Source organism: Coregonus clupeaformis, chromosome 26 (genome assembly GCF_020615455.1).
Source record: "Coregonus clupeaformis isolate EN_2021a chromosome 26, ASM2061545v1, whole genome shotgun sequence".
Classification (NCBI taxonomy): Eukaryota; Metazoa; Chordata; class Actinopteri; order Salmoniformes; family Salmonidae; genus Coregonus; species Coregonus clupeaformis.
Window position 1 is genome coordinate 41166655 of NC_059217.1, and position 12741 is coordinate 41179395.

General features: G+C 41.5%; 1 protein-coding gene across 12 annotated transcripts in view; it reads right to left on the bottom strand.

The window, feature by feature from the left end:
• Nucleotides 1-448: 448 nt before the first annotated feature.
• LOC121540372 (CUGBP Elav-like family member 5) overlaps nt 449-12741 on the bottom strand; it is a 343612-nt gene continuing 331319 nt past the window's right edge. For 8 of the 12 annotated variants that reach the window (XM_041849210.2, XM_041849208.2, XM_041849202.2 and 5 more), the window contains 5 exons: nt 7638-7844; nt 7102-7194; nt 2889-3032; nt 1079-1243; nt 449-810 (listed from right to left, as the gene is read on the bottom strand). In XM_041849210.2, coding sequence (XP_041705144.1) covers nt 1116-1243; nt 2889-3032; nt 7102-7194; nt 7638-7844 — 572 coding nt within the window. In that variant the 3' untranslated portion in view covers nt 449-810; nt 1079-1115. Of the gene's footprint in view, nt 811-1078; nt 1244-2888; nt 3033-7101; nt 7195-7637; nt 7848-12741 lie in introns of all 12 variants that reach the window. The other 4 variants (XM_041849213.2, XM_041849203.2, XM_041849212.2 and 1 more) reach the window with 3 other exon arrangements.

A 12741-nucleotide genomic window follows, 5' to 3' on the forward strand; every position in this document is an offset into this window, starting at 1 on the left:
AAAATAAACCAAAACCCCTTTTCCTCCTCCAACCGGAAGCTAGTAAGTTTCTTCTTAAGTTTTAAGTTGTAACATTATTAGTTGTAGTTTCCAGTATTAGAATCAATAATACTATATATTACCATTGAGAACAATACAAATGTTTGGTCCTTTGGTCCCTTAGGGGTGAAATATTTTCAGTTGTACTGTAGCTAATGGAAACCTCAGTGACCCCAGAAAGTCATAGTTCTGCGCTTGCTGAGAGACAGAGAGAGAATCAGAGAAAGAGGGAAAGAGAAAGTCCATCAGTGGGACAGAATAGCTTCTTTTTACCACTTTTAACCCTCATTTGTCCAGTATAGTAAAAGCCACAAGCGCCTCTTTCTTTATATATATATATATATATATATATATATATATATATATATATATATATATATATATATATATATATATATGTGTGTGTGTATATAATACGTATATATAAATCTATTTGTTGTTGCTGCTTTTTGTTTGTTTGTTGCTTAATTAACAATTCAAGTCTCAACAAGAAAAGTTCTGTTGTTAAGAGTTTCACATCTTTTTTGAGTTTTCTACTTCTCTAGTCTGTCTTGCACTGTATGGTTTGTTGCGTTGTTGTTGAAGTCCTTCGGTGTAGTTTCTGCTAACTCCACACCTCCTTCTATCGCTGCAGTAGCCTACGTCTTCTTCATAAGTAAATGCTGATATGTCTTCAAAAATTCCTTGTGTTGATGTTTTTTAAAACATTTTTTTGTTGTTTTCAAAGAAAAAAGTTGAACTCCTCCAAGATATCTTCAGTTTTCTCAAAACCTAGAAGACAAATATCAAACCATGTTTAGATCTAGCTTACTTTGTTTTGAAGTTATTTTGAAATGTAGATGACATTTTTTGATGTATAGATTTTACAGTTATTTGTAATTATTCAATTATGCCCATTATATCAGTGTGATGGTTTGGAGAAAGCCAGCCCACATTTGCAATTCAATCAATCTTTGTCTATCATGATGATAGATTTTCCCATTTCTAGTTGACAGGCATTCTATCAGTCTGAGTCTATAAGAAAGTCCACTGGGCTTACCTGTGCTGTTGCAGTGAATACTGATGGCTAGGTTGTGTCAGTAAGGACGGCTGGCATCCTTTGGTCGTTTTAACTGGACTTTCAACCTCTTCATTCCAATCTGAAAGCCATTCATGGCTTGAATAGCTGCCTGCGCGCTAGCTGGGTTGTCGAAGCTCACAAACCCTAGGAAAAAAGACACAAAGTGTATAAACCTAAAAACCAAAACCATATTATACGAAAATGTAGCCAAATTATGATTGAATTATGAGGAAACAGAGAAAGGATTTCAGACAATGCCCTTGCTCAATCTAATACCATTATGCTTTGACTATTTCATATATCAAAGTGCTTATTTTGATGGGAACCAAAGTAATGTTGAACAATATTGAACAATATATAACCATTTCTGTCATTTGAACAATTTTGCTTCTCGATGTAGCTTTGTGCAAACACTCTCAAACACCCTTGAATATATATCAATGAGCATGCATTTATGGCTCTGCCACTTGCACAGCAAAGCAGAGCCCACACAGATGAACACGGAGAGACAGGCCGACGCAGAAGCACATGCGTACGGCCCCAGACACTCAAGCCCAAACTCATGCTGAGCATCCTGTTTCCATCAAGTGTAAAAAAGAAAGCCTTGAAAGTCAGTGACCAGAAACTAGTGGAGTGTAGCTCCGGTTGATGCACTCCCCAGTGTCTAGAGTGTCATTAGGAACAGTCGATGACCCATGAAAAACAGCAGGAGCCTCCCCAGGTCTCCTGCCACCTGGGAGGTGAAGTGTCTGCCTATGCTGCCCCATTAGGGAGAAGGGTTAGGGGGGAGAGAGGGAGGAGGAGAGGATGAAAGGAGGGCCCCGGGCCGGCCGTGCCACAGATAACAGGGAAGGATGTGGACTTAAACCTCCTTTAAGGTGAGCTCTCCATGTCACCTGCACCATCAGCCTGGGTTTAACCCTCTCCCTGCTTTCTAGATTAATTACCCTACAAAGCAGTCCTGTCACCAGACCTAACATTATGTTGTAAATACATAGTGTATTAGTCAATACTGCAAATAGGTCTTCTTTTATGAATGCATATGTCATTAAGTCCGCCCTGAGAGCAGGGCAGCAATCAATTTTACCCAGGGATGTGCAGCTCCCTGAAGTGAAAACAAACGCTGATCTATAATTGTCCTTTGCCTAATTTTTTCTCTCCCCTCCCTTCATCCATACTTTTTTTTTCAAGCCCAAATGCAGGTCTGGTCTATGGAGCCAAGTAAGACCAGTGCCAAGTGGGACCAGAGCCAGGTTGGGGTGTGAATCAGCCCCAGTGCACCCTGGGTATTGACAGGTATTGGGGTTACAGAGCGGTGATCTGGATGCTGTGGCTACATACATGCTATTCCCTAGCTTCGTTGTGAACAGATAGCTAAAAGCTTTTCAAGCTCTGAGGACATCCCCACTGAGATAACAAGGGGATTATAGGCTACCAATTTGTTTAATGTAAAAGTTTACTTTTGTTGAAATAGCACAGGAATCATACTATCATTGCCTTGTTTGCGATACATGAAACTGTCTTTAATTGATTGGTCGACAGATCAAACATAGACCACCACTATATAACCACCTATAAAACAGTGGAGGTTGCTGAGGGGAGGACGGCTCACAATAATGGCTGGAACTGAGCGAATGGAATGGCATAAAACACATGGAAACCATGTGTTTGGCGTATTTGATACCATTCTAATAATTCCGCTCCAGCCATTACCACGAGCCCGTTCTCCCCAATTAAGGTGCCACCAACCTCCTGTGCTATAAAACTACTCTACATCGCAAAAACTCACCGAAACATTTGCTCTGGTTGGTGGCTCGGTCCATGAAGACCTTGGAGGAGATGACGCTCCCGAAAGGTAGAAACATCTGCATGAGTTCATTATCTCCAAACTCCTGTGGCAGGTGGTAGATGAACAGGTTACAGCCCTCGGGCCCTGCGAACACACATAAACCATGGAAACCACAATCAGACCTATTTACTGCTTTATTTATCACTGCCTGCAGACCCGTTGCGTCTGATTTGGTCAGGGACCAGATCTGAGGAGCACAACTAATGGAGTGGCAAAGAAATACATTTGTTAGGTGTTCTGTAACAGTATCTATAAATAACAACAACACTGTGTTTACCACCACCAATACAAATTGTGCATTTTCCATCTTTGATTTCATTTTGCATGGTGTGGCGCCATGACATCACTGAGGTGGCGACTTGATGATTTGTTTTTATGGAGATGTTCAGAGGCAGCATTAAGCCGTCATTCAAGCATCTAATCTAGTCAAACAATGTTCGAAATCAGACTATTAAATCAAGACAAAGGCCTACAGTCGTGGTCAAAAGTTTTGAGAATGACACAAATATTAATTTTCACAGAGTTTGCTGCCTCAGTTTTTATGATGGCAATTTGCATATACTCCAGAATGTTATGAAGAGTGATCAGATGAATTGCAATTAATTGCAAAGTCCCTCTTTGCCATGAAAATGAACTTAATCACAAAAAAAAACATTTCCACTGCATTTCAGCCCTGCCACAAAAGGACCAGCTGCCATCATGTCAGTGATTCTCTCGTTAACACAGGTGAGAGTGTTGACGAGGACAAGGCTGGAGATCACTCTTTCATGCTGATTGAGTTACAATAACAGACTGGAAGCTTTAAAAGGAGGGTGGTGCTTGAAATCATTGTTCTTCCTCTGTTAACCATGGTTACCTGCAAGGAAACACGTGCCGTCATCATCGCTTTGCACAAAAAGGGCTTCACAGGCAAGGATATTGCTGCTAGTAAGATTGCACCTAAATCAACCATTTATCGGATCATCAAGAACTTCAAGGAGAAAGGTTCAATTGTTGAGAAGAAGGCGTCAGGGCGCCCAAGAAAGTCCAGCAAGCGCCAGGACTGTCTCCTAAAGTTGATTCAGCTGCGGGATCGGGGCACCACCAGTGCAGAGCTTGCTCAGGAATGGCAGCAGGCAGTTGTGAGTGCATCTGCACGCACAGTGAGACAAAGACTTTTGGAGGATGGCCTGGTGTCAAAAAGGGCAGCGAGGAAGCCACTTCTCTACAGGAAAAACATCAGGGACAGACTGATATTCTGCAAAAGGTAAGGGGTTTGGACTGCTGAGGACTGGGGTAAAGTCATTTTCTCTGATGAATACCCTTTCCGATTGTTTGGTGCATCCGGAAAAAAGCTTGTCCGGAGAAGACAAGGTGAGCGCTACCATCAGTCCTGTGTCATGCCAACAGTAAAGTATCCTGAGACCATTCATGTGTGGGGTTGCTTCTCAGCCAAGGGAGTGGGCTCACTCACAATTTTGCCTAAGAACACAGCCATGAACAAAGAATGGTACCAACACATCCTCCGAGAGCAACTTCTCCCAACCATCCAAGAACAGTTTGATGACGAACAATGCCTTTTCCAGCATGATGGAGCACCTTGCCATAAGGCAAAAGTGATAACTAAGTGGCTCGGGGAACAAAACATCGACATTTTGGGTCCATGGCCAGGAAACTCCCCAGACCTTAATCCCATTTTAGAATTTGTGGTCAATCCTCAAGAGGCGGGTAGACAAACAAAAACCCACAAATTCTGACAAACTCCAAGCATTGATTATGCAAGAATGGGCTGCCATCAGTCAGGATGTGGCCCAGATGTTAATTGACAGCATGCCAGGGCGGATTGCAGAGGTCTTAAAAAAGAAGGGTCAACACTGCAAATATTGACTCTTTGCATAAACTTAATGTAATTGTCAATAAATGCCTTTTACACTTATGGAATGCTTGTAATTATACTTCAGTATACCAAAGTAACATCTCACAAAAATATCTAAAAACACTGAAGCAGCAAACTTTGTGAAGACCAATAATTGTGTCATTCTCAAAACTTTTGACCACAACTGTACATAATAATAATATATGCATATTTACAGTGCGTTCGGAAAGTATTCAGACCCCTTGACTTTTTCCACATTTTGTTACGTTACAGCCTTATTCTAAAATTGATTAAATTGCTTTTTTCCCTCATCAATCTACACACAATGCCCCATAATGACAAAGCAAAAACAGGTGTGCATTTTTTTTTGCAAAAACCCATAAGTATTCAGAACCTTTACTCAGTATTTTGTTGAAGCACCTTTGGCAGCAATTACGGCCTCAAGTCTTCTTGGGTATGACGCTACAAGCTTGGCACATGTGTATTTGGGGAGTTTCTCCCATTCTTCTCTGCAGATCCTCTCAAGCTCTGTCAGGTTGGATGGGGAGCGTTGCTGCACAGCTATTTTCTGGTCTCTCCATAGATGTTCGATCTGGTTCAAGTCCGGGCTCTGGCTGGGCCACTCAAGGACATTCAGAGACTTATCCCGAAGCCACTCCTGCGTGGTCATGGCAGTGTGCTTATGGTCGTTGTCCTGTTGGAAGGTGAACATTCGCCCCAGTCTGAGGTCATGAGCGCTCTGGAGCAGGTTTTCATCAAGGGTCTCTCTGTACTTTGCTCCGTTCATCTTTCCCTCGATCCTGACTAGTCTCCCAGTCCCTGCAGTGAGAAAAACATCCCCACAGCATGATGCTGCCACCACCATGCTTCACCGTAGGGATGGTGCCAGGTTTCCTCCAGACATGACGCTTGGCATTCAGGCCAAAAAGGTACATCTTGGTTTCATCAGAGCAGAGAATCTTGTTTCTCATGGTCAGAGTCCTTTAGGTGCCTTTTGGCAAACTCCAAGCGGGATGTCATGTGCCTTTTACTGAGGAGTGGCTTCCGTCTGGCCACTCTACCATAAAGACCTGATTGGTGGAGTGCTGCAGAGATGGTTATCCTTCTGGAAGGGTCTCCCATCTCAACAGAGGAACTCTGGAGCTCTGTCAGAGTGACCATCGGGTTCTTGGTCACCTCCCTAACCAATGCCCTTTACCCCTCAGTTTGGCCGGGGGGCCAGCTCTAGGAAGAGTCTTGGTGGTTCCAAACTTCTTCCATTTAAGAATGATGGAGGCCACTGTGTTCTTGGGGACCTTCAATGCTGCAGAAATTGTTGGTACCCTTCCCCAGATCTGTGCCTCGACACAATCCTGTCTCAGAGCTCTACGGACAATTCCTTCGACCTCATGGCTTTATTTTTGCTCTGACATGCACTGTCAACTGTGGGACCTTATATAGACCGGTGTGTGCCTTTCCAAATCATGTCCAATCAATTGAATGTACCACTGGTGGACTCCAATGAAGTTGTTGAAACATCTGAAGGATGATCAATGGAAACAGGATGCATCTGAGCTCAATTTTGAGTCTCATAGCAAAGGGTCTGAATACTTAAGTAAATAAGGTATTTCTGTTTTATTTTATAAATTTGATACAATTTCTAAAAACCTGTTTTCGTTTTGTCATTATGGGGTATTGTGAGTAGATTGATGAGGAAAAAAAGGAATGTAATCAATTTCAGAATAAGGCTGTAACGTAACTAAATATTGAAAAAGTCAAGGGGCCTGAATACTTTCCGAAGGCACTGTATTTGAGGAAAAACAGACTGGTAATGATTTAGAAATAGTGAATCCAAAATGACAATACATTACACACGGTTGTCATCATAATCAACTAAGCAGATTGGGATGTGACAATACATGTGTTTGAACACAGTCAATGGATTACACAATGCAATCAGCCATTAGATGGTCAAATGTAATCTCCATGTAGTCTACATTTAGGTAAAGGTTAAAGTCAAAGTCAAGACTGCATCACATGCAGATGATGATGATTGATTACTTTATCTTTGCCCCAGATAATACCATTATGCGTACACAGTACTATGTAACACTTTTATTTCCAAAATGGGAACATTTAATCACTGCATTATAACACCTAGACAATATTACTAGGAAAGTGTAATACCAAAATATGAAATGCATTTGTATTTAACATAATACTCTTAAACCTGTAAAATGCAATATAGCAATATGACAATAAAGCAATAAAAGTGAATATTTATAATAGCATTGTAAAATATCAATATTGTTCTCTCACCCTCACCTTCTCTCTGTTGCTGCTGCTGGATGCCCTGTGATGGCTGAGGAAGAGTCTGGCCTATGGGAGTCAGTGTGCCTGCTGGGTAGATAGCTGTAATACACACACACACACACACACACACACACACACACACACACACACACACACACACACACACACACACACACACACACACACAAAGGTTCATGCACACAATTTTGTATTGGTATATCTCGTATAGATCTCTATACCACTTAATACAGTATCTCTCTTGTTTTCGGTCAGTTATGCTGTGTGTATGCTGTCAGTTATGTAGTTTTGTCACTCAATGTTGCATTGCAAAATAACATGAACTTATAAAGATACAGTAGCCATTCTGCTGCTTGGAAGGCATTGATTTCCATGGTACACAAAAACGTCCCTGATTTTACTCCTGCACCATATTAGTGCACATCGCTCTCAGTCTGGGCCAGGGCTTAAGGGCTCAGGCCAGCATGCACAGTACCTGTACTCTGTATTGCTCTACTTCTAGATGTGTATCCTGTGTACAATACCTGTGTATTGCTGTACTCCGGTGAAGGCTTGCTGGAGGGTGTCTGCGGCGGTGGGGCTCTGGGTGGTGTAGGGCGAGAGACCATTGGTGTACATGGTCTCCACGGTGGGATGTCCGTTGGGCTGATGGTGGGGGATACCCGTGAAGCTGTTGACGATGGGAGTGACGATGCTGGGAGTGGTGATGTTGGCTGGTGGAGAGCTGAGGCCTGCTGAGACAAGGACATTTATACTTTTACAGACTACCCCACACACACACACACACTTTTGCTCACTACACCTCCTTTCCCTCCATCACAAGGACTGCCACATAGCAGGCGCTGGTGGTGAGATATCCCGCTGGATCACTGGGAAGTCAACCTGTAAAACATGTTTGTGAGACACCCTGCTGGCTCTGAGTGAGAGCAGGAAGAGGAAACCACTGCAACTCCAGTAAGATCCTGAGAGACAGAGGAGATTACAGAGAAATATTTTCTCAGTGTGGACAGGGGAAGAAAAACACAGATGCCTACCCTCTTTAAACATAATGAAAAATATCCAATAGTTTGACACACCATGAATAAGCACACACACACACAATTGCAGGATGTTTCACGGTTAGAATAGAATTGGATGCTCATCTCTCGTTATATGAATTTTAAAACCAGCCTCTTGTTGAAAATGTGCAATCTTGGGCGGAATGTGAATAAGTCTATTAGAGGAGGATCTCACTATGAATGGTGGTGGCTTTGAAAGTAAGCTCTGCGGTGGAGCATCAGCCCTCTCTGAGAAACAGCCCCCATGGGACCAACTCAGTAAAGAGGCTCTATAAAGAAGTAAAGAGCATCTATAAAGAAGTAAAGAGCCTCTATAGAGAAGTAAAGAGCCCCTATAGAGAAGTAAAAAGCCTCTATAGAGAAGTAAATAGCCTCTATAGGGAGGTAAAGACTCGGTATAGAGAAGTAAAGAGCCTCTATAGAGTAGTAAAAAGCCTATATAAAGAAGTAAAGAGCCTCTACAGAGAAGTAAAAAGCCTCTATAGAGAAGTAAATAGCCTCTATAGGGAGGTAAAGACTCGGTATAGAGAAGTAAAGAGCCTCTATAGAGAAGTAAAGAGCCTCTATAGAGAAGTAAAGAGCCCCTATAGAGAAGTAAAGAGCCCCTATAGAGAAGTAAAGAACCCCTATAGAGAAGAAAAAGCCTTTATAGAGAAGTAAAGAGCGTCTATAGAGAAGTAGAGCCTCTATAGAGAAGTAAAGAACCCCTATAGAGAAGAAAAAGCCTTTATAGAGAAGTAAAGAGCATCTATAGAGAAGTAAAGAGCCCCTATAGAGAAGTAAAAAGTATCTATAGAGAAGTAAAGAGCCTCTATAGATAAGTAACGAGCCCCTATAGAGAAGTAAAAAGCCTCTATAGAGAAGTAAAGAGCCTCTTTAGAGAAGTAAAGAGCCTCTATAGAGAAGTAAAGAGCATCTATAGAGAAGTAAAGAGCCTCTATAGGGAGGTAAAGAGTCTCTATAGAGAAGTAAAGAGCCCCTATAGAGAAGTAAAGAGCCTCTATAGAGAAGTAAAGAGCCTCTATAGAGAAGTAAAAGCCTCTATAGAGAAGTAAAGAGCCCCTATAGAGAAGTAAAGAGCCTCTATAGAAGTAAAGAGCCCCTATAGAGAAGTAAAGAGCCTCTATAGACAAGTAAAGAGCCTCTATAGAAGTAAAGAGCCCCTTTAGAGAAGTAAAGAGCCCCTTTAGAGAAGTAAAGAGCCTCTATAGAAGTAAAGAGCCCCTTTAGAGAAGTAAATAGCCCCTTTAGAGAAGTAAAGAGCCCCTTTAGAGAAGTAAAGAGCCTCTATAGAGAAGTAAAGAGCCCCATTAGAGAAGTAAAGAGCCTCTATAGAGAAGTAAAGAGCCTCTATAGAGAAGTAAAGAGCCCCTTTAGAGAAGTAAAGAGCCTCTATAGAGAAGTAAAGAGCCTCTATAGAGAAGTAAAGAGCCTCTATAGGGAGGTAAAGAGTCTCTATAGAGAAGTAAAGAGCCCCTATAGAGAAGTAAAGAGCCTCTATAGAGAAGTAAAGAGCCTCTATAGAGAAGTAAAGAGCCTCTACAGAGTAGTAAAGAGCCTATATAGAGAAGTAAAGAGCCTCTATAGAGAAGTAAAGAGTCGCTATAGAGAAGTAAAGAGCCTCTATAGAGAAGTAAAGAGCCTCTATAGAGAAGTAAAGAGCCCCTTTAGAGAAGTAAAGAGTCGCTATAGAGAAGTAAAGAGCCTCTATAGAGAAGTAAAGAGCCTCTATAGAGAAGTAAAGAGCCCCTTTAGAGAAGTAAAGAGCCTCTACAGAGTAGTAAAGAGCCTCTATAGAGAAGTAAAGAGCCTCTATAGAGAAGTAAACAGTCTCTATAGAGAAGTAAAGAGCCTCTATAGAAGTAAAGAGCCCCTATAGAGAAGTAAATAGCCTCTATAGAGAAGTAAAGAGCCTCTATAGAAGTAAAGAGCCCCTTTAGAGAAGTAAAGAGCCCCTTTAGAGAAGTAAAGAGCCTCTATAGAAGTAAAGAGCCCCTTTAGAGAAGTAAAGAGCCCCTTTAGAGAAGTAAAGAGCACCTATAGAGAAGTAAAGAGCCTCTACAGAGTAGTAAAGAGCCTATATAGAGAAGTAAAGAGCCTCTATAGAGAAGTAAAGAGTCGCAATAGAGAAGTAAAGAGCCTCTATAGAGAAGTAGAGCCTCTATAGAGAAGTAAAGAGCCCCTTTAGGAGAAGTAAAGAGCCTCTACAGAGTAGTAAAGAGCCCCATAGAGAAGTAAAGAGCCTCTATAGAGAAGTAAAGAGCCTCTATAGGGAGGTAAAGAGTCATTATAGAGAAGTAAAGAGCCCCTTTAGAGAAGTAAAGAGCCTCATAGAGAAGCAAAGAGCCTCTATAGGTAGGTAAAGAGTTGTTATACAGAAGTGAAAGAGCCCCTATAGAGAAGTAAAGAGACCTCTATAGGGAGGTAAAGAGTCGTTATAGAGAAGTAAAGAGCCTCTATCGAGAGGTAAAGAGCCTCTATAGGAAGGTAAAAGAGTCATTATAGAGAAGTAAAGAGCCTATATAGAGAAGTAAAGAGCCTCTATAGAGAAGTAAAGAGCCTCTATAGAAGTAAAGAGCCTCTATAGAGAAGTAAAGAGCCCCTATGGAAAAGTAAAGAGCCTCTATAGAGAAGTAAAGAGCCTCTAAAGAGTAGTAAAGAGCCTCTATAGAGAAGTAAAGAGCCTCTATAGAGAAGTAAAGATTCCCTTTAGAGAAGGAAAGAGCCTCTATAGAGAAGTAAAGTGCCTCTATAGAGAAGTAAAGAGCCCTTTAGAGAAGTAAAGAGTCCCTATAGAGAAGTAAAGCGCCTATAGAGAAGTAAAGGGCATCTATAGAGAAGTAAAGAGTCCCTACAGAGAAGTAAAGAGCCTATATTGAGAGGTAAAGAGCCCCTATAGAGAAGTAAAGAGCCTCTATAGAGAAGTGAAAAGCCCCTATAGAGAAGTAAAGAGCCTCTATAGAGAAGTAAAGAGCCCCTATAGAGAAGTAAAAAGCCTCTATAGAGAAGTAAAGAGCCCTATATAGAGAAGTAAAGAGCCTCTATAGAGAAGTAAAAGCCTCTATAGAGAAGTAAAGAGCCCCTATAGAGAAGTAAAGAGCCTCTATAGAGAAGTAAAGAGCCTCTATAGGGAGGTAAAGAGTCGTTATAGAGAAGTAAAGAGCCCCTTTAGAGAAGTAAAGATCCTCTATAGAGAAGTAAAGAGCCTCTATAGAGACGTAAAGAGCCTCTATAGTGAAGTAAAGAGCCTATAAAGAAGTAAAGAGCCTCTATAGATAAGTAAAGAGCCCCTATAGAGAAGTAATGAGCCTCTATAGAGAAGTAAAGAGCACCTATAGAGAAGTAAAAGAGCCTCTATAGAGAAGTAAAAAGCCTCTATAGAGAAGTAAAGAGCCCCTTTAGAGAAGTAAAGAGCCTCTATAGAGAAGTAAAGAGCCTCTATAGAGAAGTAAAGAGCCTCTATAGGGAGGTAAAGAGTCTCTATAGAGAAGTAAAGAGCCCCTATAGAGAAGGAAAGAGCCTCTATAGAGAAGTAAAGAGCCTCTATAGAGAAGTAAAGCCTCTATAGAGAAGTAAAGAGCCCCTATAGAGAAGTAAAGAGCCTCTATAGAAGTAAAGAGCCCCTATAGAGAAGTAAATAGCCTCTATAGAGAAGTAAAGAGCCTCTATAGAAGTAAAGAGCCCCCTTTAGAGAAGTAAAGAGCCCCTTTAAAGAAGTAAAGAGCCTCTATAGAAGTAAAGAGCCCCTTTAGAGAAGTAAAGAGCCCCTTTAGAGAAGTAAAGAGCCCCTTTAGAGAAGGAAAGAGCCTATATAGAGAAGTAAAGAGCCTCTATAGAGAAGTAAAAGCCTCTATAGAGAAGTAAAGAGCCTCTATAGAGAAGTAAAGAGCCCCTTTAGAGAAGTAAAGAGCACCTATAGAGAAGTAAAGAGCCTCTACAGCTGGGGTGTCAACGACGGCCCAGCGGGCGGATCAGGCCCGCAAACGGGTTTAATCCGGCCCGCGAGATGATTTTGAAAAAAAAGATTTTTTTTTTTTTTTTTTAAGTATAAAAATGCGCTGCAATTTTTCAATAAAATAAACTGCTTTGTTCCAATTGCGTCCACTGGATGGCGCAATAGCAATTGTGTTAAGCAAGCTGTTTATACCGGGGCAGAGCAAGTAGGTCAACACGTGCAGCCAATGAGCTACTTTGTTTTGCCCGCGATATTTATTACGGCTTCTACTTTTAACATTATGTGCTTTGGCACCCTCATTGCCCCAATATGTCTCTGTCAAAAAAGAGAAAAGTGGACGCAGAGTGCAGAGTGTTCCAAGAAATATGGTCATCCTATTTAATCACGGAATTGAATGGGAAAGCTGTATGTTTGGTGTGTTCAGAGCATGTTGCAGTGCTGAAAGAATATAACCTTCGTCGCCACTATGTGAGTCTTCATGCCGACAAATATGACAACTTTCAAGGACAGCGGAGATGAGAGAAGGTGAATGAACTGTTGGCGGGTCTGAAGAAACAGCAGTCTGTGTTTACTCACAGCCGAGACATCAGTGACGCTGCAGTGAAAGCTAGCTAC